This window comes from Oryctolagus cuniculus, chromosome 8 (assembly GCF_964237555.1).
Source record: "Oryctolagus cuniculus chromosome 8, mOryCun1.1, whole genome shotgun sequence".
Taxonomy (NCBI): domain Eukaryota; kingdom Metazoa; phylum Chordata; class Mammalia; order Lagomorpha; family Leporidae; genus Oryctolagus; species Oryctolagus cuniculus.
Genome location: NC_091439.1, coordinates 36,986,361 through 37,013,054, shown reverse-complemented (window position 1 = coordinate 37,013,054; position 26,694 = coordinate 36,986,361). Strand labels below are relative to the sequence as shown.

The following is a 26,694-nucleotide window of genomic DNA, read 5'->3' as shown; positions in this document are numbered from 1 at the left end:
TTTTTAATCTATGTTTTTAAATATCACAATTACTTTAGTGAAACTTTCTAGTGAAATATTTTTATAACTGCAATTATTTTCTGATTGATGTATTTCTGTAGGGGCAAATATCATTATCGACACAGAAAAGAGTAAGGTATTAAATACATTTTGTGTTTTATTCAACTTCTAAGACTGTAGTCAAAATCGTTATCCTAAAATATGCTTCTTTCTCAAAAAATTTTTTTCAGTAAAAATAGTATAATGTCATAAAAAATGTAGACATGCTGTAGAGAAGGTATTAACTGTCTTATGTGTATTCTGTATTTTTCAATACAGTATGAGTATGCAGATGCTTTTTTTTGCACAAGTGGTCTTTTATTTTTTAAGATTTATTTATTTATTTGAATGTCAGAATTACACAGAGAGAGGAGAGGCAGAGAGAGAGAGAGAGAGAGAGAGAGAGAGAGAGGTTTTCCATTTGATGGTTCACTTCCCAAATGGCTGCAACGGCTGGAGCTGAGCTGATCCAAAGCCAGGAGCCAGGAGCCTCCTCTGGGTCTCCCATGCGGGTGCAGGGGCCCAAGGACCTGGGCCATCTTCTACTGCTTTCTCAGGCCATAGCAGAGAGCTGGATCGGAAGTGGAGCAGCCAGGACTAGAACCGGTGCCCATAAAGGTGCCAGCACTTCAGGCCAGGGCGTTAACCTGCTGCACCACAGCGCTGGCCCCCACAAGTGGTCTTATACTATGCATATTTTCCCCTTCTTACATCTTAACCTTTCTTTATAATATGATTTGTATTTTCTGATTTGAAGGAGGAAATTTGAGTTTATTTTTCAACATTTGAGCACATAATATTGTGGATGGAAAATGGATTTTTCTCTTTGTGGAATTTTTGTGAGTTATAGTACTTCTGAGGGTCAAAATTACTTCTTTGCTTTCAAAGCCTTAGGAACATACCAATATAAATGTTCAAAAGCAGTCTATAGATTTTTCCTAACCACAGTGGTATCAGCTGTATTTATCCATAGTGGGTCTTTATTGCTACTGTTGTCAAGGCATGTGAAAGAATTTTCTGTGGTTCTGTCATCTAGGAAAATGATCGGGTTTGCAGTGTCCTTCTCTGGGGGAGCCTCTGAGGAAGCTCATACCTCTCACACTGTTTTACCAGCATTTTCCATATGAATGAGCCCCAAAAGGTTGGGCATCCATAAATGCTGCTTTTTCCCTTTTACTGATAAGGAAATTTTTAACCAATGGAAAATATAGGTGTGATTAAAAATGACCTCCTTAAATTTATAATAGAGAAACAAACATTGCTATATTTTGCCCTAGTTGAAGCTCACTGTTTCCATAAAGCCAGGTATTAGTTAGGATTGAATTTCTATAATGATTTTCATACATGAAAACAGTCAACAGTCAGTAAAGTAGGTTGAGTGCAGAGGGACTTATGTTCTCTGAATTTTACCTTGAATTATAGCTTCTGTTGACTTGAAAGTGACCCTAAGATGGCAGCATTTTTAAGAGTTTTTTGCTTCAAGAAAAATGCCAGATAACTTTTAGAGGATCTGCAATTAGACTCACAGCTGACTTCTCATCAGAAACCCTACAGCATAGAAGACAATGGCAAGGCATAGTCCTAGTCTTGAGAGAAAAAAACTGTCAACTCAGAACACTGTACCCTCCAAAGCTCTCATTTATTAATGAAGATGAAATAAAGACCTTCCATAACAAACAGAAATTGAGTTTGTCACTGCTTATGCAGCTTTACAAAAGATGCTAAAAGATGTGCTACACAAAGAAACACAGAAAGAAAGCCATCATCATGAAAGAATGTGAATGCAGGAAATACCCCAGTAAAAGTACAAAAGAAATCCAAAGTACATGATAGGAATATTCATGGAGAAATGCCAGGCCCAAGTCGAAACGGAAATGGTCTCAACACACTGGTCAAATAGATTAAAAAATAAGACCTATCTATTTGCTGCCTAGAAGAAGCACATCTCACCAACATAGATACACATAGACTGAAAGTGAAAGGAGGGAAAAAGATATTCCATGCCAATAGACAGCAAAAGAGGGCAGGTGTAGCCATCCTAATATCAGACAAAATAGACTTTAGCACAAAAACTGTTAAAAGAGACAGTGAAGGGCACTATGTAATGATTAAGGAATCAAGTCAACAGGAATATGTGACTATAATAACTGTGTATGCACACAATTACAGAGTACTTGGATATTTAAAACAACTGTTAATGGATTTTTTTAGTAATGGGAGACTTCAATACCCCATTTTCATTGATGGATAGATCAACCAGTCAGAAAATCAACAAACAACAGAGCTAATTGAAACTATAGACCATATAGATGTAATGATATCTACAGAACTTTTAACCACATAGTTGCAGAATACACATTCTCCTCATCAGTGCACAGAACCTTCTCTAGGATAGAACATATACAAGGCCACAAAAGTCTGAGCAAATTCAAAAAAATCAAAATGATGCCGTGCATCTTCTCTGATCACAATGGATTGAAGCTGGAAATCCAGAACTCAAGAATCTCTAGAATATATGCAAACATTTGGATACCAAACATGCTCTTGAATGAGCAGTGGGCCATAAAAGCAATCAAAAGAGAAATAAACCTGGAAACAAGTAAAGGTGACAATACATCATATCAAAACTTACAGGATACAGCAAAAGAAATATTAAGAAGCAGGTTTATAGCAATTGGTACCTACATCAAGAAACTGAAAAGTTACTAAATAAATTAACTATTAATATGTCTCAAGGACCTAGAAAAACAACAACAAACCAAACCACAAATTAGTAGGAGAAAAGAAATAATTAAAATTAGAGAAGAAATAAAGAAACTTGAAACAAACAAACAAAAAAAAACAATACAAAACATCAATGAAATGAAGAGCTGGGTTTTTGAAAAAATAAACAACAAAATTGACACACTTTCTCCAACTAACAACAACAAAAAAAAGGCAAAGACCCAAATCAATAAAATCAGAGATGAAAAAGGAAATGTAATGTAACAGTGGATACCACAGAAATAAAGAGTCATCAGGAATTACTGCAAAGAGCTGTATGCCAACAAATCAGAAAACTTAAAAGGATGAATAGATTCCTGGACACATATAATCTACCAAAATTGAGACATGAAAACATAGAACACGTAAACAGACCAATAAACAAGATGGAGATTGAAGCAGTAATGAAGACCTTCCCAACAAAGAAAAACCCAGGTACTGGAGGCATCACTGCTGAATTCTTCCAGACATTTAAACAAGAACTAATTCCAATTCTACTCAAGCTATTCAAAACAATTTAAAGGAACATAATCCTCCCAGACTCCTTCTATGAATGCAGCATTACGTTAATTCCAAAACAGAAGATACAACAGGATAACAGAATTATAGAACAATTTCCCTGATGAACATAGATGCAAAAATCCTCAACAAAATATTATGTAATAGAATCCAACAAAACATCAGAAAGATGATTCACACAGATCAAGTGGGATTTATCTGTGGTATGCAGCAATGGTTCAGCATTTGCAAATCAATAAATACGATACATGACATTAGCAAGCTGTTGAACAAAAGCCATATGATTATCTCATTAGATGCAGAGAAAGCTTTGATAAAATACAACACCCTTTTATGATGAAAACTCTAAGCAAACTGGGTATGGAAGGAACATTCCTCAACACAATCAAGGCAATTTATGACAAACCCACGGCCAGCTTCCTATTGAATGGGGGAAAAGTTGGAAGCATTCCCACTGAGATACAAAACCAGACAGGGGTGCCCACTCTCATCATTGATATTCAACATAGTCCAGGAAGTTTTAGCCAGAGCCATTAAGCAATAAAAAGAAATTAAAGGGATACAAATTGGGAAGGAGGAAGTCAAACTATCCCTATTTGCAGATGAAGTGATTCTGTATCTAGGAGATCCAGAAGACTCTACCAAGAGACTATTTGAACTCAAAAGGGTTTGGTAAAGTAGCAGGATATAATATCAACACATAAAAATCAATAGCATTTGTATATACAGACAGTGCCATAGCTGAGAAAGAACTGAGAACAATTCCATTCACAGTAGCTACACAAAAATTTAAAAATCTTGGAGTAAATTTAACTAAGGACATCAAAGACCTCTATGATGAAAATTATAAAACATTAAAGAAAGAAATAAAAGAAGACATAAAAAAGTGGAAAAATCTTCCATGTTCATGGATTGGGAGAATCAACATCATCAAAATGCCCATACTACCAAAAGCAATTTATAGATTCAGTGTGATACCAATCAAAATACTAACATTATTCTCCTCAGATCTAGAAAAAAATGATGCTAAAATTCATATGGAAACACAAGAGATTGTGAGTAGCTGAAGCAATCTTGAAGAACAAAAACAAAGCTGGAGGCATTATAATACCAGATCTCAAGACACCCTACAGGGCAGTTATCATCAAAACAGCCTGTACTGACGAAAAAACAGATGTGTAGACCAATGGAACAGAAAAGAAATTCCAGAAATAAATCCATGCATCTACAACCAACTTACCTTTGACAAAGGAGCAAAAATCAATCCCTGGAGCAAAGATGGTCTCTTCAAGAAATGGTGCTCCACGTGCAGACATATGAAACAGAACCCCTACCTTACACCTTATCCAAAAATCCGCTCAACATGTTCCAAGACCTAATCTACAGCCTGATACTATCAAATTACTAGAGGACATTAGGGAACCCCTATGAGACATTGGCATAGGGAAAGACTTCTTGGAAATGACCCAGAACCACAAGCCAAAAGTAACAAATGGTATTTTATCAAACTGAGAAGCTTCTGCACTGCAAATGAAACACTCAGAAAAGTAAAGAAGAAACCAATAGAGTGAGAGAAAATATTTGCAAACTATGCAACTGATAAAGGATTAATTTCCAGAATCTGTTAAGAGCTTAAGAAACTCAACAAAACAAACATTCCAGTTAAGAAATGGGCAAAGAACCTTTTTTAAGAGAGGAAATTCAAATGGCCAACAAACACTTGAAAAAATGCTCATAATCACTAGCCGTCAAGGAAATGCACATTGAAACCACAATGAGGTTTCACCTCTCCCCAGTTAGAATGGTTTTCATAAAGAAACCAACAAACAACAAATGCTGGTGAGAATGTGGGGAAAAGGGTACCCTATTCCACTGTTGGTGGGAACGTAAGCTCATGTACCCAATATGGAAGACAGTATGGAGATACCTCAGGATACTGAATTTAGACCTCCCATATGACCCAGCCATCCCACTCCTGGAATTTACCCAAAGGAGATAAAATCAGCATATGAAAGAGTTATCTATACTCCCATGTTCATTGCAGCTCCATCTACAATAACTAAGATATGGAGTCAACCTAGATGTCCATCAACTAAAGACTGGATAAAGAGGTTATGGTATATATACACTATGGAATACTACACAGTGGCAAAAATAATAGTGAAATCTTGTCATTTGCAACAAAATTGATGCAACTGGAAACCATTTACTTAGTGAAATAAGACAGCTACAAAAAGACAAATATCATATGGTCTCTCTGATCTGTGGTAACAGAGTACCTAAAAGATAATCTATAGGAGTGAAATTGACATCTCGAGATGCTATGATTTTGAATAGCCCTTGTCTTGACTGTTGAGAAACAATATCTTTGTTTGTTTTTATACTTTTTTTTAATCATACTATTTGGTGAACTCTCTACCTAGTGTAGGGTTAATCTTATTAGTATAAAATTAACTGAAAATAGATCTTTGTGAAAAATAAGAATAGGAATGGGAGAGGGAAGAAGAATAGTGGGAGTATGGGTAGGAGGGAGGTAGGGGTGGAAAAATCACCATGTTCCCAAATTTGTATATAAAATGCATGAAGTTTGTATTTTTTAAATAAAATTAAAAAGTTTTCACTTGTTCAAGTAAAAATTTGGAATTGTGACAATGAATGTGAATATCATTGAATTCTTAAAACAAGAAGAAAAATGGATCCAAGATGTTACTAATTGACATTTTACTTAACAAGGCCTTTTCTGATTATGGAAGATATTAATGGCCCAATTTGAAAAGTTCTGAAGCAACCAAAAGGTCCAAAGACGTAATTATTTTTGTTAGGTTGTGAGCTGGTTAGTTCCCTGTGAGTCATAGAAAACTGGTGCTACAGGAGGCTCTTGCCAGATGCTGGCATCATACTTTTGAATTTCCTAGCTTCTAGAATTGTGAGCAAAATAAATCTCTCTAAAAAGAAAGAAAAAAAAAAAAAGAAAACTGATTATATGTTGATGGTTTCATGTTGTGATTAAATTAAATGTGACAGTTTTCTTTGCCATTCCCAACTGATCCTTCAACATGTCCTGATCAGTATGTCTCAAAACATATCTCCAATCCATCCATTCCTCTCCATCTTTGTTAATTGCCCTGTCCAGCATCACCATCTCTCTAGCTACCCCCTAACTGGTATCCTTACCTCTCTTCTTGCCACTGTAATTATTAATCTTCATACAGCTGTTAACAGTGGTCTTTCCATATTATCATGTGGATCTTACCTTTCCTTCCTTCCTTCCTTCCTTCCTTCCTTCCTTCCTTCCTTCCTTCCTTCCTTCCTTCCTTCCTTCCTTTCGACAGGCAGAGTGGACAGTGAGAGAGAGACAGAGAGAAAGGTCTTCCTTTGCCGTTGGTTCACCCTCCAATGGCCGCCGCGGCCGGCGCACCGCGCTGATCCGATGGCAGGAGCCAGGAGCCAGGTGCTTTTCCTGGTCTCCCATGGGGTGCAGGGCCCAAGCACCTGGGCCATCCTCCACTGCACTCCCTGGCCACAGCAGAGAGCTGGCCTGGAAGAGGGGCAACCGGGACAGAATCCGGTGCCCCAACCGGGACTAGAACCCGGTGTGTCGGTGCCGTTAGGCGGAGGATTAGCCTAGTGAGCTGCGGCGTGGGCCCCTTACCCACCTTGCTTGACAGCTCCTCCCTCTGCACCGTAGTGCAGGCACACTGGCAAAGCCTGTCCTCACCCCAGAGCTTTGGCATCTATCTTTTGGTGGATATTCTTGACATTGGTCTGTTATTTTATATGCCCTTCCCTCAGAGATAACCAACCAGACACATTCCATGTTCCCATCGACCTATTCTGTGCATAGTCCTTTGTGAGCTCATGCTTTTACTGTTTGTTTATATGTTGTTCTCCACTAGAATGGGACCTGCACAGGAGCTCATTGGCTTACCTTAATTTTTTTTTTTTTTTTTTTTTTAAAGAAAGGAGGCTCAGGTCATATGAGAGCCTGGCTGCTGCCTTTTCTTCTTCTTCTCCTTCTCCCTCTCCCCCTCCCCTTCCCCCTCCTCCTCCTCCATTCACTCATTCATTCATTCATTTAAAAGAATTACAGAGAGGCAGAGGTAGAGAGAGAGAGAGGTCTTCCATGCATTGGTTCACTTCCCAGATAGCCACAATGGCTGAAGCTGGGCTGATCGAAGTCAGGAGGCAGGAGCTTCTTCCAGATCTCCCATGCCAGTGCAGGGGCCCAACACTTGGGCTGTCTTCCACTGCTTTCCCAGGCCATAGCAGAGCGCTGTATCAGAAGTGGAACAGCTAGGACTCAAACTGGCGCCCATATGGGATGCTGGCTCTGCAGGTGGTGGCTTTACCTGCTACGCCATAGCACTGGTCCCTTACCTTAATATTTTTACTATTGGACCTCCAGCAATGAGAAAAATGCCCAGAACAGAGTAGGCACTCAAATATTTGTTGGATGAATCAGTAAAAATTATTTTGAAATGTTATTGGCACATGTACCAGTTACTGTATCATCCAGTGAGCTGTTCCAATGAATGGTTGCAGTCAATAGTATATTGCTTTTACATGGCTAAAAACAAGTAGTGTCTGTCTCTCTCTCTCCCTCCCTCCCTCCCTCCCTCCCTCCCTCCCTCCCTCCCCTTCCCTCCCTCCTTAATAGTGAAGAGTAAAAGAAATAACATCTTCCTTATCTTGTACCTGCTGTATTCAGTAAGTAATAAGCATTGTTATACACATGGTACTTTGCATGTGCTTTAGCTTGTATTAACCCCATTTTTACAGAATTGGAGGCCAAAGTTGAGAGCCAGGTTAGGTACTTTTCCTGGGATAGCTACCTAGTAGGAACAGTGGTAAGATTGAAAGCCAGATCTCTTCTATTACAAAGTTGAAAATCTCTTTATTATCCCATGTTGCGTGAAAGATATTGGAAGTTGTAAATGGTTGTGAGATAGAGTAAAAGCAACATTTTTTTTTTTTTTAACAAAAACAGTACTCAACCCTTTCAATGGTTGATAAACCACTTGTGTTAGACCCGTGGACCTTCCATAGCACCATTTTTAGAGTACATTTGAGAGGAGGAATTTAAAGTCGGAAACATGGACAGGGCGAATTTCTTAACACATCCCATCGATAACATTAAGCACTGATTCTTACTAGGGGAGAAGAGTGAGGAAGAACACCTTTATGATTGAGAAAGATCCAGTCTCTTGAACAACACGCGAATCTTTTCCATGTTAAGTTACTAACTTGCCTCTCTTATTTCTCCAGTGCCTTTTGCCAGATTGAGAACGTTCCCCGCTTGGATCATTTTTTTAGCTTGTTCTTTCAAAGAGCACTTCAGCCTGCTAAACTGCATTCCGTCCCTGGTTCCAGTGCTCAGCTGTATGACGCCTCCAGTGCTGTGCTCTTAGATGCTCTCCCTGGAGTTCGATGGCTCCCACTTCCACAGCAAATCAAGGTAACATTATGGTTCAGCAAATAAGAATCAGAGCCCTTTGTCTTACTTGAATCCTTTATCCTCTCTCTTTCTATTTCCCTTTTTTTAATTTTTAGGTTTTTTTTTTTGTTATTTTGGGGACTATGGGTAAGAATTAAAAATAATAGGTTGATGAAGTAGAGGTCCAGTGCTATAAAGTTAGAAACACAAATTATTCTTTGTAAATAGAAACTGGCCCTCTAGTCTTCCTTTAAGTTTAAACATTGCCTGAATTCGGAATGCTTTTCAGAAATGATAATTAAATAGTGTGTCTTTAGAATTTTGTAATTTGGGGGCCAGCGCCGCGGCTCACTAGGCTAATCCTCCGCCTTGCGGCGCCGGCACACTGGGTTCTAGTCCCGGTCGGGGCGCCGGATTCTGTCCCAGTTGCCCCTCTTCCAGGCCAGCTCTCTGCTGTGGCCAGGGAGTGCAGTGGAGGATGGCCCAAGTGCTTGGGCCCTGCACCCCATGGGAGACCAGGATAAGTACCTGGCTCCTGCCATCGGATCAGCGCGGTGTGCCGGTCACAGCGCGCCAACCGTGGCGGCCATTGGAGGGTGAACCAACGGCAAAGGAAGACCTTTCTCTCTGTCTCTCTCTCTCACTGTCCACTCTGCCTGTCAAAAAATAATAATAATAATAATAATTTTGTAATTTGGATTTCATAATGCTAAGTCATAATGTTAGCGTTGTATTTCTAAGTAGATTAAAAGTGAATGAAATTATTAACTAATATATCGTATTAATTAAATATAAAGTTCAATAATAATAGAAAAACATTTCTTTACATGAATGTATGTAATTAACTTTTGACTTATTCCTTAAATTGGTTACCAAGGGTAAGACTTCATGATGGTTAAGTGTTACCAAAGTAACTTAGGCACACCTGTATACCCAGAATAACTAATATTGAATGACTGACAAGATCATTTCAGACATTTTTAAATCAATACAGATACCCAGTTTTTTTTTTTTGTTTGTTTGTTTGTTTGTTTTTGACAGGCAGAGTGGACAGTGAGAGAGAGAGAGACAGAGAGAAAGGTCTTCCTTTACCGTTGGTTCACCCTCCAATGGCCGCTGGGGCCGGCACACTGCGCTGATCCGAAGCCGGGAGCCAGGTGCTTCTCCTGGTCTCCCATGGGGTGCAGGGCCCAAGGACTTGGACCATCCTCCACTGCCTTTCCAGGCCACAGCAGAGAGCTGGACTGGAAGAGGAGCAACCGGGACAGAATCTGGCGCCCTGACCGGGACTAGAACCCGGTGTGCTGGCGCCACAAGGCGGAGGGTTAGCCTAGTGAGCCATAGCGCCAGCCTCAGATCTCCAGTTAATCTATCCAGTTACAGGTATTGAATGAGGCACTCTGCCATAGCCAGTGCTCTTTTCATGAGGAAAACCCAGGTTATGTACAGGCCAGAATCAAAATTTTACTCTTCATGAAATTCCAAATATATAATCAAAGAAATGCTTTTTGACAGCTTAACAATCATTTACATTGATCTTTTAATCTCCTTGCTAAATCATATAAAAACTATACATATATACATGTATACTCACCAGTGTTTTCATAAAAAACTCTCTATGTATTCAAGATAGATGAAAAGTAATTAGATGACTTTGCCTTTGAGATAGGAGACTCTGGCTCCAAAAGGTCTTTCATCCATTCTGGAGTCTTTTCTGGGAAAGACCCAGACCCCAGGCATACTTCATGAGCCAGAAGGCACTATCTCATAAAGCCTGCCGTTCCGGATGGCAGTGACCCAGTTTCTTATGCTTGTCTCAAAATCTCTTTATTAGGGAAACTTCATCTATCAAAATGTATATCCTCTTTCTGAGACAGTAGGATCCCTTAATGTTTTTAGGGGCAATGTAGACTTTATTTGTTTAGTTTTTTAAAGATTTATTTATTTGCTTGAAAGTCAGAATTACAGAGAGAGAAGGAGAGGCAGAGAGAGAGAGGTCTTCCATCCGCTAGTTCACTCCCCAGATGGCCGCAATGGCTGGAGCTGCCCCAATCTGAAGCCAGGAGCCAGGAGCTTCCTCCGGGTCTCCCATGTGGGTGTAGGGGCCCAAGCACTTGGGCCATTTTGTACTGCTTTCCCAGGCCATAGCAGAGAGCTGGATCGGAAGTGGAGCAGCCAGGACACAAACCAGCACCCATATGGGATGCCGGCATCGCAGGCGGCAGCTTTACCTGCTAATGCCACAGTGCCGGCCCCCAGTGTAGAATTTAGATACACTGAGATTAAATATATAATTTTCCCTGTAAGAGACTTAAGACATTTTAAAATACAGTCTATTGTAATCTTATAAATTCGATGTGAAAGCTACCTCTTCTATTCAGATTTATTTTATTGAGGTTTTTTTCCCTTAAGTTAGCATATATTTGATTAAAAGTCTTACATGCTTTTCTTTACTCCAACCTAAAATATTACCAAGCTAAGAACTTGAGTTCTGCGAGTTATGGTATATAAGTTTTTTAAAGATTTATTTATTTATTTGAAAGTCAGAGTAACAGAGAGAGGAGAGGCAGAGAGAGAGAGGTCTTCCATATGCTGATTCACTACCCAGTTGTCTGCAACGGCCGGAGCTGTGCTGATCTGAAGCCGGGAGCCAGGAGCCCTTTCTGAGTTTCCCATGTGGGTTCAGGGGCCCAAGGACTTGGACCATCTTCTACTGCTTTCTCAGGCCATAGCAGAGAGCTGGATCAGAAGTAGAGCAACTGAAACTCAAACCAGCGCCCATACGGGATGCCGGCACTGCAGGCGGCGGCTCAACCCGCTACGCCACAGCGCGGGTCCCGTGGTATATAATTTTTAACTCCTTGCCTCACATCATAGCTGTTTCTTGCCTCACCAAAGCCTTGGTTGTTTTTGTTCTGGTTTAGTCTAAGTCTACCATTTGGAGATCAGTTTTCATTATGCCAGGTGCTCAAATTTGTTCTGTGCTTTGTGGAATCCGGAAAAGTTTCTAGGTGCTCACAGTCAAGTTGAGCTAGTGAGATTAACATGCAGGAAACATTGGGGAAATAACTGAGATATTTTCTGTATTTTATCATACAGTTAGGGGAATTAAGAACAATACTTTGGAAAGGGAGATGGATACCTTCTGATAAACTGTTCTGAAGGTCTGTTTGATTAGTGAAAAGTTAAATAACATAATAACCCTCATGGTTTTTTTTTAAGTCTTTATTTTTTAGGGCAATTTTAAGTAATTAGAAAAACTGAGAGGAAAGTACAGAGATTTTTTTTTATACCCCTACCCTTGTACATCACATGTGCATGGCCTCCCCCATTATCAACATCCCATACAGAGTGGTACAGTTAACGTTGAGGAGTCTACATTGACATGTTGTACATAAGCACCCAAAGTCCATGCTTTGCATTTTGCTCCACCTTTGGAGGTGAATGGAGCTGGACAGATATATTTTGACATGTACCCACCATTATAGTGTCATACAGAGAATTTCCACTGCCCTAAAACTCCTCTGTGTTCTGCCTGTCTTTCCTCTCCATCCCTCACTGTCTGCCAGCCCTTTGTAACAACTGATCTTTTTACTGTCTACATGGTTTTGCCTCTCCTAAAATGCCATGTTGGTTAAGATTACATATGTAGCCTTTTCAGGCTGACTGTTTTATTTAGTAATATGAATTTAAGTTCCTCTCTGTGACATGGCTTGATAGCTTATTTCTGTTTTTAGTGCTAAATAATAGTATTTTTTCTAGATTATCACAGTTTATTTATTCTCCTAGTGAAAGACATCTTGGTTGTTTCTAAATTCTAACAGATGTGAATAAGCTGTTCTAAATATCTTTGTGCAGGTTTTTTATGTCAACATAAGTTTTTACCTCCTTTTAGTCAATATTAAGGAGCTTGATTGTTGGATAGAATAGTAAAAGTAGATTTAGTTTTGTAAGATATAGCCAAACTATTCTCTGAGTGGCTGTACCATTTCTGCATTCCCAAAAGCAAAAAGTGAAACTTATTGTTCCAAATCCTCACCAGAATTTGGTGTTTTCAGTGTTCTGAATTTTGCCCATTCTATTGGGTATATTGTTTCAACTTGTTCCCTGATAACATAAGCATATTTCATATGCTTATTTGCCATCTGTATCTTCTTTGGTGAATGTTTGTTCAGGTCTTTGGCCAATTTTAAATCGGGTTGTTTATGATCATATTGTGGAATTTTAAGAGTTTTTTGGGGCCGGTGCTATGGCAGAAGTAGGTTAATCCTCCTCCTGTAGCACCAACATCGCATATGGGTTCCAGTTCTAGTCCCGGCTATTCCTCTTCTGATCCAGCTCTGATATGGCCTGAGAAAGTGATGGGGGATGGCCCAGGTGCTTGAGCCCCTGCACCCACGTGGGAGACCCAGAGGAAGCTCCTAGCTCCTGGCTTCAGATTGGCCCAGCTCCAGCTGTTGCGGCCAGTTAGGGGGTGAACCAACCAATGGAGGACCTTTCTCTCTATCTTCCTCTCACTGTCTGTAACTCTGTCATAAATAAATAAAAAGTCCTTAAAAAAAAAAGTTCTTTGTATATTTGGGAAACAGTCCTTTATCAGATAACACCTTTTACAAATATTTTCTTTCAGTTTGTGGCTTGTCTTCTCATTCTGTTGACATTATGTGTCACAGAGCAGAAGTTTTTAACTTTAATGAAGTCCAACTTAACAATTATTTCCTTCGTGGATCATGCTTTTAGTGTTGTATTTTAAAAGTCATTGCCGGCCGGTGCCGCGGCTCACTGCACTAATCCTCCGCCTGTGGCACTGGCACCCTGGGTTCTAGTCCCAGTTAGGGCACGGGATTCTGTCCGGTTGCTCCTCTTCCAGTCCAGCTCTCTGCTGCGGCCCGGGAAGGCAGTGGAGGATGGCCCAAGTGCTTGGGCCCTGCACCCGCACGGGAGACCAGGAGGAAGCACCTGGCTCCTGGCTTTGGATTGGCGCAGCACGCCAGCCACGGCAGCCATTTGGGTGTGCACCAATGGAAAAGGAAGACCTTTCTCTCTGTCTCTCTCTCTCACTGTCTAACTCTGCCTGTCAAAAAAAATTATAAGATGTGTTGTCTATATATTTTCCTTTGGAAAATAGAAAGAAATTTAATGTCTTAAGAAATCTAAGTAACTTGTACTTGGTAAATTTTAAGTGGAAATCATTATTTTTAACTGGGTAAAAATATAATTGTTCTGAGTTTAGTATGTGATGAAATTTCACTTAAGCTTTCTTTCTCAGGTGTTGAAGAATTTCCTTTGTTAGATTTTTAAAAAATAATATTTCCTAGGATACATTGGAATATTTAAAATATATTTCACTTTTCTCCTAAGGAATATGAAAAAGCAGTTATTTTACTCTTGTATTTTAGTTATATTTTTCTTATACTATTGAGCTCTTGTTTGGTAACAGGAATAGCAACTTATTAAATATTTCCTGAAATCAAAAATCACGTCAGTAATTTTCTCATTGTTGAATGTTTTTTCACAAGATAAATGATAGCTACAGAAAGCAGAACATGAAGTATTTGCTAGATGCAGAAAAATGTAGGTCACAAATGAGTAATAAGTGATACTGTGAAAAGGATTGAGAGGCATGACTAATGTTTTAAAAGCTTTTGTCATCTCAGTGAGACAGTTTGTAGTCTAGCAGAGAGTGCCTTGACCTTTAAAGAAAAAATAAAGCAAAACAAAACAGGATTCCTATTGATAAATAGTGTGTATACTACAAACTTTAATTACCAATAGTTTTTAATTTATAGATATATGCATATGCATGACAAATTAAGTTCAAAGTTAAATTTATTCTGTTTTTACATTTTGAGTGCTTCAGGGAAGAGTTCAGGCAATTTCCATAGAAACAAAAGCTAAATACTAAGCAAGAAACTTTTTCTAATAACTCTGTGGGGTACTTACACTGTGCCAGATTCCAGGGGAACACTGCCTTCATGTTTTAATCTACAAATAAAGAATGACAGCTCTTTTTTATAAAACTTTGTGTGTTGGAGAGAGTTGGGAAGAATGTGGGTATTTTCTAGGAATCTTAACTGTTGAGAAATACACAGGAAATGAAAAAGCAGCACAAAATAAATTAGCTACAATAAGAGTGATTTTTCATTTTCCTCTAGGAATTTAAGGAGTTAAAAACTTTTTCCAACTTAAAACTAGCAAGCACTTTTTTTTAACTTCATAAATTGTTTTTCATTGAAAACTAGATGAAGGCCATTTTGCAACAATTGAGGATTAGTTGAAAATGCCCATATGTTAAATAAATTAACTTTGTATTGCATAGCTTAAAAATAAGACGTTTTATGTTTAGATATTTCTTAAATAATATAAAGGAGAAAGATAGTTAACTCTTCAAGTATTTATTAAGCCCTTTTTATATGACCATTACTAAAAAGTAGTACATATAAATCAAATATTTGGGTTACTCCTTGTTGTTTTTTCTTATACAGATGGAATTAGACACAGCTTTAAGTGACTTGGAGGCTGCAGATTTTGCAGAACTGGTAAGAGAAGAAATGAATTTTTGGAAATGCTCAATGTTGAATTTTGTAAATCAGTCATCATTCTAAGTATTTACCAAGTGGATGTATAATAATCTTTTTTTTAAAGATTTATTTATTTATTTGAAAGTCAGAGTTACACAGAGAGAGGAGAGGCAGAGAGAGAGAGAGAGAGAGAGAGAGAGAGGTCTTCCATCTTCGAGAGCTGTGCCAATCCAAAGCCAGGAACCGGGAGCTTCTTCCAGGTGTCCCACGCGGGTGCAGGGGCCCAAGGACTTAGGCCATCTTCTGCTGCTTTCCCAGGCCATAACAGAGAGCTGGATTGGAAGCGGAGCAGCTGGGACTGGAACCAGCACCCATATGGGATGCTGGCACTGCAGGTGGTGGCTTTACCCGCTATGCCACAGTGCCAGTCCCAATAATCTTGAAACATACAACATTAGGCCTCTGTTCTGATACCAACAAAATCTGTTTTGCTTGTTTAACATTTTCTACTTAGTTGAAAATATTTGTTACATATTATAGTTGTGAGATTAAAAATGAATTATCTCATTGATGTTATTAAAAATGGGCTTACTGAAGAAAGGAAACTTAGATGTAATGACTGATTACATTTAGTAAGAGCACTATAGATCTTAATTCAAACTAGAAGTACTGTCATGGTGTGTAATCTTTTAAAAGTTATGTTTTGTAACTGTTCAGTAAAAAGGTCTGGAGTTAGTGATCATCCCAATAGCAATTAGTACCACTAATATCTTATATTGCCAATATGTCCCTTAAAATACGTAAGATAAGCCTAAAACATGTTGTCTTGTCAGAAATCCAGGAAGTGTTCAAACATCACTAGGGTTGCAATAGGAAGAGGCTGTTCTCCTGAGCATCTATTGGGATAATAACTGCAACAGCTTGAAACACATCACATATGTTTAAGTCTCTGAGTTTATAATAATACTAAGAAAGAAACATTTTGATCAGCTTTGGAGAATGGTAGGGAACCAGCTTATTTACGTTCATCAAATAGTGATGAGGGGGAGTCTCTCTTTATGGAAGCAGTGCCCATAGTATGTCAAGAAAGAATGACAGAATTGAGATATTACTATTTGACAATCCCCCCAGTAGATGAGTGGATCGGGCAATGGTCGTCCATACTTGTTAATACTATGAAAAGAATACCGGATCCTGTTGCTGATAGAAATGGAAGCAACTGCCATAGGTGGTTGCTGATGGAAACACACAAACCATTATGAGATATGTTTGATGAGGTCTCCAGATCCAGCTGCTGACTGATAAGTGCCAGTGAAGAAAGGAAATGACCAGTGACTACATTTGGGGAAGGTAGACTGTAAGCAGCGCAACTCAGTTAGGGAAACACTGCAGCAAATGATAAGCGGCAGTAAGACAGCAGAGAAAAGGAGAAAAGTTAAAAGAGAACCTCTCAGTTAACAAGGGATTTTTTTTAGAAAGCTTTTATTTAATAAATATAAATTTCATAGGTACAGCTTTTTTTTATTTTTATTTTATTTTTATTTTTATTTTTATTTTTTTTTATTTTTGACAGGCAGAGTGGACAGTGAGAGAGAGAGAGACAGAGAGAAAGGTCTTCCCCTGCCGTTGGTTCACCCTCCAATGGCCACCGCGGCCGGCGCGCTGCGGCCGGCGCACCGCGCTGATCCGATGGCAGGAGCCAGGAGCCAGGCGCTTTTCCTGGTCTCCCATGGGGTGCAGGGCCCAAGCACCTGGGCCATCCTCCACTGCACTCCCTGGCCACAGCAGAGGGCCGGCCCGGAAGAGGGGCAACCGGGACAGAATCCGGCGCCCCACAGCTTTTTGATCATAGTGGTTCTTCCCCCCATACCCACCCTTCCATTCCCACTCCTGTCCCACCTCCTACTCCCTCTCCTATCCCATTAAGATTCATTTTTTTTTTAAAAAAAAGATTTACTTTATTTATTTGAAAGAGTTAGAGAGAGGTAGAGACAGAGAGAGAGGTCTTCCATCCACTGGTTCACTCCCCAGATGGCCACAACGGCCAGAGCTGTGCTGATCCGAAGCCAGGAGCCAGGAGCTTCTTCCAGGTCTCCCACGTGGGTGCAGGGGCCCAAGGACCTGGGCCATCTTCTACGGCTATCCCAGGCCATAGCAGAGAGCTGGATCAGAAGAGGAGCAGACGGGACTAGAACCGGCACCCATATGGGATGCCGGTGCTTCAGGCCAGGGCTTTAACCTGCTGTGCCACAGTGGTGGCCCCAAGATTTATTTTTAATTATCTTTATACACAGAAGATCAACTCTGCACTAAATAAAGATTTCAACACTTCGCACCCACACAGAAACAAAAAGTATAAAGCAGTGTTTGAAGACTAGTTTTACCATTAATTCTCACAATACAACTCTCATTAAGGACAGAGGTCCAATATGGGGAGCAAGTGCACAGTGACTCCTGTTGTTGATTTAATAATTGACACTCTTATTTATTATGTCAGTGATCACCCGAGACTCTTGTCATGAGCTGCCAAGGCTATGGAAGCTTCTTGAGTCCACAAACTCCAACATTATTTAGACAGGGCCATCCATGATCAAAGTGAATTTCTCTCCTTCCTTCAGAGAAAGGTACCTCCCTCTCTGATGGCCCCTTCTTTCCACTGGGATCTCACAGAGATCTTCCATGCAGGTCATTTTTTGCCATAGTGTCTTGGCTTTCCATTTCTGAAATGCTCTCATGGGCTTTTTAGCCAGATCCAAATTGCCTTAAGGGCTGATTCTGAGTCCAGAGTGCTGTTTAGGGTATTTGTCATTCTATGAGTCTGCTGTGTCGTCTGCTTCCCATGTTGGATCATTCTCTCCTCTTTAATTCTATTATTATTAGCAGACATTTGGTCTTATTTATGTGATCCCTTTGACACTTAATCATATCTTTTTGATCAATTATGAACCTAAACTGATCATTTTAACTAGTAAGATGGCATTAGTACCTGCCAACTTAATGGGATTTGGAGTCCCATGGGAGTTTTTAGCTTGACCCTTAGGGGTAAGTCTGAGGGAATATGTGCTGAACTATACATCTCCTCCCTCTCTTATTCCCACTCTTTTTTTTTTTTTTAAACAGGGATCAATTTTCAATTGGATTTAAACACATAAGAATAATTCTGTGTTAAGTAAAGAGTTCAACTAATAGTGTTAAGTTGAAAAAGAAAATACTAAAAAATACAATAGTAAGCTGTTCCTCCATAGTCAGTTCAAGGGCTGATGAAGTCATTGCTTCTCATAGTGTCAGTTTCACTTCTACAGGTTTTCTTTTAGGTGCTTAGTTAGTTGTCACAGATCAGGGAGAACATATGACATTTGTGCCTTTGGGACTGGCTTATTTTACTCAGCATGATGTTTTCCAGATTAAAACATCAGCTGGGACCGTATGGCCTTTCATGGATCCTGATTCAAATAAACTTTTTAAATACATCTGTAAGACAGTCAAGGAAATGTAAACACTAATGACTGGATATTAGATGAGAATCATTCATGAGATATAATAATAGTATTATGGTTGTGTATTTTTTAAAGATTTTTTCAATTTAGAGATATATTCTGAAGTATTTACAAATGAAATGATATATCTGGTTTTAGAAATAATTCATCAGGGGGAGGTGAAAGGAGAAAGGGATATAGATAAAACAGAGAGCCAGGAATTGGTCTTAATTGAAGTTGGGTGATGAATAGGTAAGTAAGGAGGTAATTATACTATTCTCTTTTTGTATATGCTAAAGTTTTCAGTAATAAAAATTCTTCTAAAAAGTAAATGGGAAGGGAGGAAGTAGAAGTTATGGCCTTTTCCAAGAAGATGGCTGGTGAAAGTGGAGGAGAGAATTGTTAGCTTTAGGGCTAGCTGAGTCTAAACTAAGATCCAGAGCAAATGGAAGGGAATTTTGCTTGTAAGTGTGATAAAAATTTAACCATGGTGAGTTCTTCATAGGTCATAAATTTTTTCTCTGGTGGAGTATCTTTAGATAGTTACTAATCATTAGGAGCAGTTTAGATATAATGTATTAAAATATCTGGAGTTTCAGAACTTGTACACAATAGGTTTTTTTTTTTTAATTTTTTTTAAAATTTTTTTTTAATTTTAATTTTTTTTGACAGGCAGAATGGACAATGAGAGAGAGACACAGAGAGAAAGGTCTTCCTTTTGTCTTGGTTCACCCTCCAATGGCCGCCGCGGCTGGCGCACCGTGCTGATCTGATGGCAGGAGCCAGGTACTTATCCTGGTCTCCCATGGGGTGCAGGGCCCAAGTACTCGGGCCATCCTCCACTGCACTCCCAGGCCACAGCAGAGAGCTGGCCTGGAAGAGGGGCAACCGGGACAGAATCTGGCGCCCCGACCGGGACTAGAACCCGGTGTGCCGGCGCCGCAAGGCAGAGGATTAGCCTATTGAGCCACGGCGCCGGCCAACCCAATAGGTTTAATTAGAAATCTATTCCTTGTCTTTATAGAGCATTGTTTTAATGAGCAATGGAGCTAAAAATATTTTGTATAGCTAGAAAAATATCTATTAATATTCCTTAGATGGTTATTGAAAGCAAATATCAAAAGCACAATTATGAAAAAAATGGTAAATGGAGGATGGGAAGTGGTGCAGCTGATGTTTTACCATAGGAAAAACAGTCTGGAAGTTTCTTAATAGCCTAAACATACACCTACTATATGATTCTACCATTTAGTCTTTTTTGCCAAAGGGAAATTAAAGCATATGTAATAGAAAACCTGGATATAACTGTTCATACAGCTTTATGTGTAATAACCAAAAACAGAAAGAAAACTCAGATAACTCAAATGTCTGCCACCAATAGGTAAACCTAAAAATTGTGGTAAATACAGGCAATGGGAAACTATTCAGAGGGGAAAAAAAAAACTAGGTAAAGAGAAATGTTGATGGAACTAGTCTACATCCCAATGATTTTGGTGACCTTTACAAACCTGAATGCATTTGTCAAAACTCACAGAACATTTCATAGTGAATTTTACCTTAATGAAAATAAAGATCTATTCTAAATAGGATGTGAAACCAGATTTAAGATTTAATCTTATATCCTAACTTTGTCTTCTTTTTCTTTAAGCTATTAAATATTATGATTAACATAATTTGTACTCAGCAAATTCTTTTTTAAAAATAGTCTGTCTCTCTCCCTAACTCCAGTCTCTGGCAACTGCTGATCTCTTTTCTGTCCTCATGATTGTACCTTTTCCATAATGTCATAAGTTGAATTATACAGTAGGTAATTTTTTGTGTCCTACTTCTTTCACTTAGCATAATGGATTTGAGAATCATTTATATATCAGCAGTTTAATCCTTTTTATTGCTGAATGGTATTCCATTATGTAGATTTATCTTAATTCCTCAATACATTTACAGTTTTTCATTTTCTCTAGGTTTCTTTTTTAAATTTATATATATATATATATATATTTTTTTTTTTGACAGGCAGAGTTAGAGAGACAGAGAGAAAGGTCTTCCTTCCGTTGGTTCACCCCCCAAATGGCTGCCACGGCCGGCGCGCTGCGCCCATCCGAAGCCAGGAGCCAGGTAATCCTCCTGGTCTCCCATGCGGGTGCAGGGCCCAAGCACTTGGGCCATCCTCCATTGCCCTCCCGGGCCACAGCAGAGCTAGACTGGAAGAGGAGCAACCGGGACAGAATCCGGTGCCCCAACTGGGGCTAGAACCTGGGGTGCTGGCGCCACAGGCGGAGGATTAGCCTAGTGAGCCGCGGTGCCAGCCAAATTTTTATATATTCTTAAATTTTTTTTATATTTTCATCTTATTTGAAAGTCAGAGAGACACATACAGGCAGAGATCTCTTATACTCTAGTTTACTTCCCAAATGCCCACAAAGCCAAGAGGAATGAACTCCATCTCGGTTTCGCATGAGGGTGGGAAGGATCCAAGTACTTCAGCCCTTACCTGCTGCCTCCTAGGATATGCATTATCAGGAAGCTGGAATTGGAAGCAGAGCTGGGACTTGAACCCATGGTCACTAATTTGGGACATGAGCGTCTCAAGCAGTGTCTTAACCACTGAGCCAAATGCCTGCCCCTTAATTTTAAAAGTAATACGTGCACATTGTATGCAGATGCAAGCATGGTTATTGAAAGCAAATGTCCTCCCTCGTCCCTCTCTTCCACTTCCATCTCCAGGTGTAACTGCTTATATAGTTTGAATGTATCCTCTGGACCTTTTCCTATAAGAGAGTACTTAAAAAGTTTATGGAAAATGGAATTCAAAGGTAAGTTCATTTTAGTGCCCATTTTGATGTCCATGTACAGTTTTTTCATAATAACATTTTTCTTGAGCTTTTTGAAGACCTCTTACATGCATGGATTTCAGCTTTTTGCACCAAACTAAACATGTCTTTCTAAAAATGTTTTATTTATTTGAACAGCAGATCAACAAAGAGAGAGGGAGAAATACAGAGATCTTCCATTCTCTGTTTCACTCCCCAAATGACTACTAATAGCCAGATCTGGGCCAGGCTGAAGCCAGGAGTCAGGAATTCCATCCTGGTCTCCCACCCATGTGGGAGTACTTAGGCAATCTTCTGCTACCTTTCCGGGTATCTTAGCAGAAAGATAGATTAGAAGCATGGCAGTTGAGACTCAGACTCGCACTCTGATTTGGGATACTGGTGTTCTGCCTCTCCCCACCCTCATTTTTAAAAAAAAAATGTATTTGAGATACGGAGAGAGCATGTCTGTCAACTGATTCAATCCCCGAATGCCCACAGTGTCCAGGGAGTCAGAGCTGGGAGTCAGGAACTTAAGCCACATGGATGGCAGGAACCCAACGACTTGAGTCTTCATTGCTATCACCAAGGGTCTGCATTAGCAGGAAGCTGGAATCAGGATCCAGAACTGGGAGTTGACCTCAGGCTCTCTAATATAAGACACGGGCATCCTAACAGGTGCTTAACTATTAAACAAAACACCCTCCCTAAATTTATCTTTTAATTCTATTTTCCATTAATATTCTGAAGTGCCGTTGTATACATAAATTCTCAACACATATTTGCACAAGTTTATAGTTCTATATAGGGCTGCTATGTTTACCAAAACATATATTGCTGTACAATGTATCCTAAAAATATTTATGCCTGCTCATATGGATCAGCCTTAATTTTTAAACATCTGTATGGTGTTCTGTGATGTTCTGTGGTAAAATATATTAGACTAGGGGCTGGTGTTGTGGCATAGTGGGTAAAGCTGCCACCCTCAGTGCCGACATTCCCTAATGGGCACTAGTTTGAGTCCCGGCTGCTCCACTTCCCATTCAGCTCTTAGCTATGGCCTGGGAAAAGCAGTAGAAGATGGCCCAAGTCCTTGGGCCCCTGCACACATGTGAGAAACCCAGAAGAAGCTCCTAGCTCCTGGCTTCAGATCAGCGCAGCTCCAGCTGTTGCAGCCAATTGAGGAGTGAACCATCGGATGGAAGACCTCTCTCTCTCTCTCTCTCCCCCTCCCTCCCTCCCTCCCTCTCCTCTCTCCATGTAGCTCTGAATTTCAAATAAATAAATAAATCTTAAAAAATAAAATATATTAGTCTAATTCAGTTGATCATTCTCCCATTGTGGAAATTTATGTTATCTTTAATTTGTTTCACAGGACAAGCAATTCTATTAACTTTTATATAAAAAGTCTTGATTCTCTTGTTTATTTCTGTAAACTTCTAGAACAGGAATTAGGCACAGGATATATGTTTTGAGGTTTTTTTGGTTTTGTTTTGTTTTGTTTTTTAGCATACACTGAAAATTCACACAAATAGATTGTACTAGTTTCCACTTTCAAAAGCAGTTTATGTAGTATTGGGTATTTTAGTTGATATATAATAAGTTTTTACCTTAACAAATTTATTTTTTTAAAAATCCTTCATGTAGTAATAACTTGATATGTTCTGTCTAAAATATCTATAATCACCAGTGTTATAAGAACCAAAAATGTAGTTCTCAGTGAAATAAGTATGTTTTCATATTATACTTTTCCCTAACACAATAACATATTGATTTCTAATGAAGTCACTATGAAAAGTTCTGTTACTAAAAAAATATAATTTCTATTTTAATTATTGTAGCTAACTAGGATTTTTGTTAATCACAAAATACACTGTGGATTTTTTTCCCCCAGTCTGAGGATTACTATGACATGAGGAGGCTGTATACAATTTTGGGATCTTCTCTATTTTACAAGGTATGTCAAAGCTTGAAATGTTTATAAATGTCCAACTGCTATATAAACAGACCTAGGTGAATTTTCTCAAACTTTTACAAACATAAGAAATACATTAATATTTTTCCTTCTGAATGAAGGTACCATAAAATTAATATCATAAAGCAAGACTTATACCTGCATATTTTGAAATATAATAAATATATATGGTTTCATTGCATTGTAAGCATTTGTAAATGTATAAAAGAGAAACAGTATTCACAGAACCAAACATGATAAGAATGATACTCATTTCTTTTAAGGTTTTTTGTTTTTAATTGGAAAGGCAGTGTTACAGAGAAAGAGAGACAGAAAGATCTTCCATCCGCTGGTTCATTGTCCAGATGGCCACAACAGCTGGGGCTGGGCCAGGCTAGAGCCAGGAGCTTCTTCCAGGTCTCCCACAAGAGTAGCAGGGGCACAAGCACTTGGGCCATCTTCTAGGGCCTTCCTAGGCACATTAGCAGGGAGCTAGATTGGAAGCAGAGCAGGTGGGACTTGAACTGGCACCCATGTGAGTTGCTAGCACTGCATATAGCAACTTAATCCACTGTGCCACAGCACAGGTCCCAAACAGTAGTTTCTTAATTCCCTCTTGTAATAATGTTTTTTTATCCCCTCTTCAGAAGTAGTTATGTATCTTTTAAGCAAATTTTATAACATTAAGTAGTTGACTTCCATATGAAAGAAATAAAGCATCAAATACATTTAAGTATTTTCATTTTCTAAAAACTGTCTTTAAACAAATACAACACATATCTAACAGAAAAAGATAATACAGAAGGGTACACAGTGAAAAGTCTCTCCATCCCTGACACTGGTTCTCCACTTCCCATCCTCAGAACTCAGTTCTTTCTAGCTTTGTGAAACACTTGGGTATATGCTGCATAGAGATGATCTTGCTTTGCACTAATATCTGCTTGCTGGGTCCATTAAGTTATTTAATCTCTGGTTAATCTAGGGGGGGGGGAGTATTTATTTTTGCTATATCCCTACTCCATTTGAAATGAATATTTTAAGCCAATCATGGGATAATTGCTGTGTATCATCTGTTGACTTGTGCTCTTTGTGGTTGAATTCAAGGGTTATCTGATATGCAGTCATTTGCCTAAGGATGATCTTATTGATATTGCTGCATATTGTCGCCACTATTGCCTGCTGCCTTTAGCAGCAAAACAGAGAATTGGTCAGTTGATAATATGGAGAGAAGTGTTTCCTCAATATCACCTGCACCCATCTGCAGACCCAGACACTGAAGTCTTTCAGGAACCTGAAGGGAGATATTTTTTGCTAATTATTGGCTTGGTAAGTTTGCTTGGGTTTCTTTCTTGTAAGTTGTTGTTTTTTTTTTGTTTTGTTTTTTTTTTTAACTTTTATTTAATGAATATAAATTTCCAAAGTACGATTTATGGATTACAATGGCTTCCCCCACATACCGTCCCTCCCACCCACAACCCTCCCCTTTCCCACTCCCTCTCCCTTTCCATTCACATCAAGATTCATTTTCGATTATCTTAATATACAGAAGATCAGCTTAGTATACATTAAGTAAGGATTTCAACAGTTTGCTCCCACACAGAAACATAAAGTGAAAAATAATAGATGATTTTTTAAATGATGATGAAATCAGATCAGACCTATTGTCATGTTTAATCCCAGTGAGAGTCAAGTTGGGAGTTGATAATTTCTTTCTTTTTTTTTTTTTTTTTTTTTTTACAGAGGATCAGTTTAGTATGCATTAAGTAAAGATTTCAACAGTTTGGACCCCAATAGAAACACAAAATGAAATACATTGTTTGAGTACTCGTTATAGCATTAAATCTCAATGCACAGCACATTAAGGACAGAGATCCTACATGAGGAGTAAGTGCACAGTAACTCCTGTTGTTGACTTTACCAATTGACACTCCTGTCTATGGCATCAGTAATCTCCCTATGCTCCAGTCATGAGTTTCCAAGGCTATGGAAGCCCTCTGAGTTCTCCGATTCTTATCTTGTTTAGACAAGGTCATAGTCAAAGTGGAGGTTCTCTCCTCCCTTCAGAGAAAGGTACCTCCTTCTTTGAAGACCTGTTCTTTCCACTGAGATCTCACTCACAGAGATCTTTTGCCAGAGTGTCTTGGCTTTCCATGCCTGAAACACTCTCATGGGCTTTTCAGCCAGATCCGAATGCCTTTAGGGCTGATTCTGAGGCCATAGTGCTATTTAGGACATCCGCCATTCTGAGTCTGCTGAGTATCTCACTTCCCATGTTGGATCACTCTCCCCTTTATTTATTCTATCAGTTAGTGTTAGCAGGTACTAGACTTGTTTATGTGCTCCCTTTGACTCTTAGTCCTTTCATTATGATCAATTGTGAACTGAAATTGATCACTTGGAATAGTGAGATGGCATTGGTGCATGCCACCTTGATGGAATTAAATTGGAGTCCCCTGGTATGTTTCTAACTCTACCATTTGGGGCAAGTCAGCTTGTGCATGTCCCAAATTATACATCTCTTCCCTCTCTTATTCCTACTCTTATGTTTAACAGGGATCACATTTCAGTTAAATTTCAACACTTAAGAATAACTGTGTATTAATTACAGAATTAAACCAGTCATATTAAGTAGAACAGACAAAAAAACTACTAAGAGGGATAATGTATTAAGTTGTTCATTAACAGTCAGGGCTATGCTGATCAAGTCACCGTTTCCCATAGTGTCCATTTCACTTCAGGAGGTTTCCTTTTTGGTGTTCAGTCAGTTGTCACCGATCAGGGAGAACATATGGTATTTGTCCCTTTGGGACTGGGTTATTTCACTCAGCATGACGTGTTCCAGATTCCTCCATTTTGTTGCAAATGACTGGATTTCGTTGTTTCTTACTGCGGTATAGTATTCTAAAGAGTACATATCCCATAATTTCTTTATCCAGTCTACCGTTGATGGGCATTTAGGTTGGTTCCAGGTCTGAGCTATTGTGAATTGTGCTGCAATAAACATTAGGGTGCAGACCGCTTTTTTGTTTGCCAATTTAAATTCCTTTGGGTAAATTCCAAGGAGTGGGATGGCTGGGTCGAACGGTAGGGTTATCTTCAGGTTTCTGAGGGATCTCCAGACTGACTTCCATAGTGGCTTGACCAGTTTGCATTCCCACCAACAGTGGGTTAGTGTCCC

At 39.1% G+C, this 26,694-nt stretch overlaps 1 protein-coding gene across 2 annotated transcripts in view; it reads left to right on the top strand.

Moving 5' to 3' along the window:
- The window catches only part of INTU (inturned planar cell polarity protein), a 108,600-nt gene that overhangs the window by 62,350 nt on the left and 19,556 nt on the right, over positions 1-26,694 (top strand). For both annotated transcript variants that reach the window (XM_051819869.2, XM_002717241.5), the window contains exons 8-11: positions 8,587-8,776; positions 15,241-15,294; positions 23,457-23,519; positions 24,621-24,842. In XM_051819869.2, the coding sequence (XP_051675829.2) occupies positions 8,587-8,776; positions 15,241-15,294; positions 23,457-23,519; positions 24,621-24,842 (529 nt within the window). The remainder of the gene's footprint in view (positions 1-8,586; positions 8,777-15,240; positions 15,295-23,456; positions 23,520-24,620; positions 24,843-26,694) is intronic.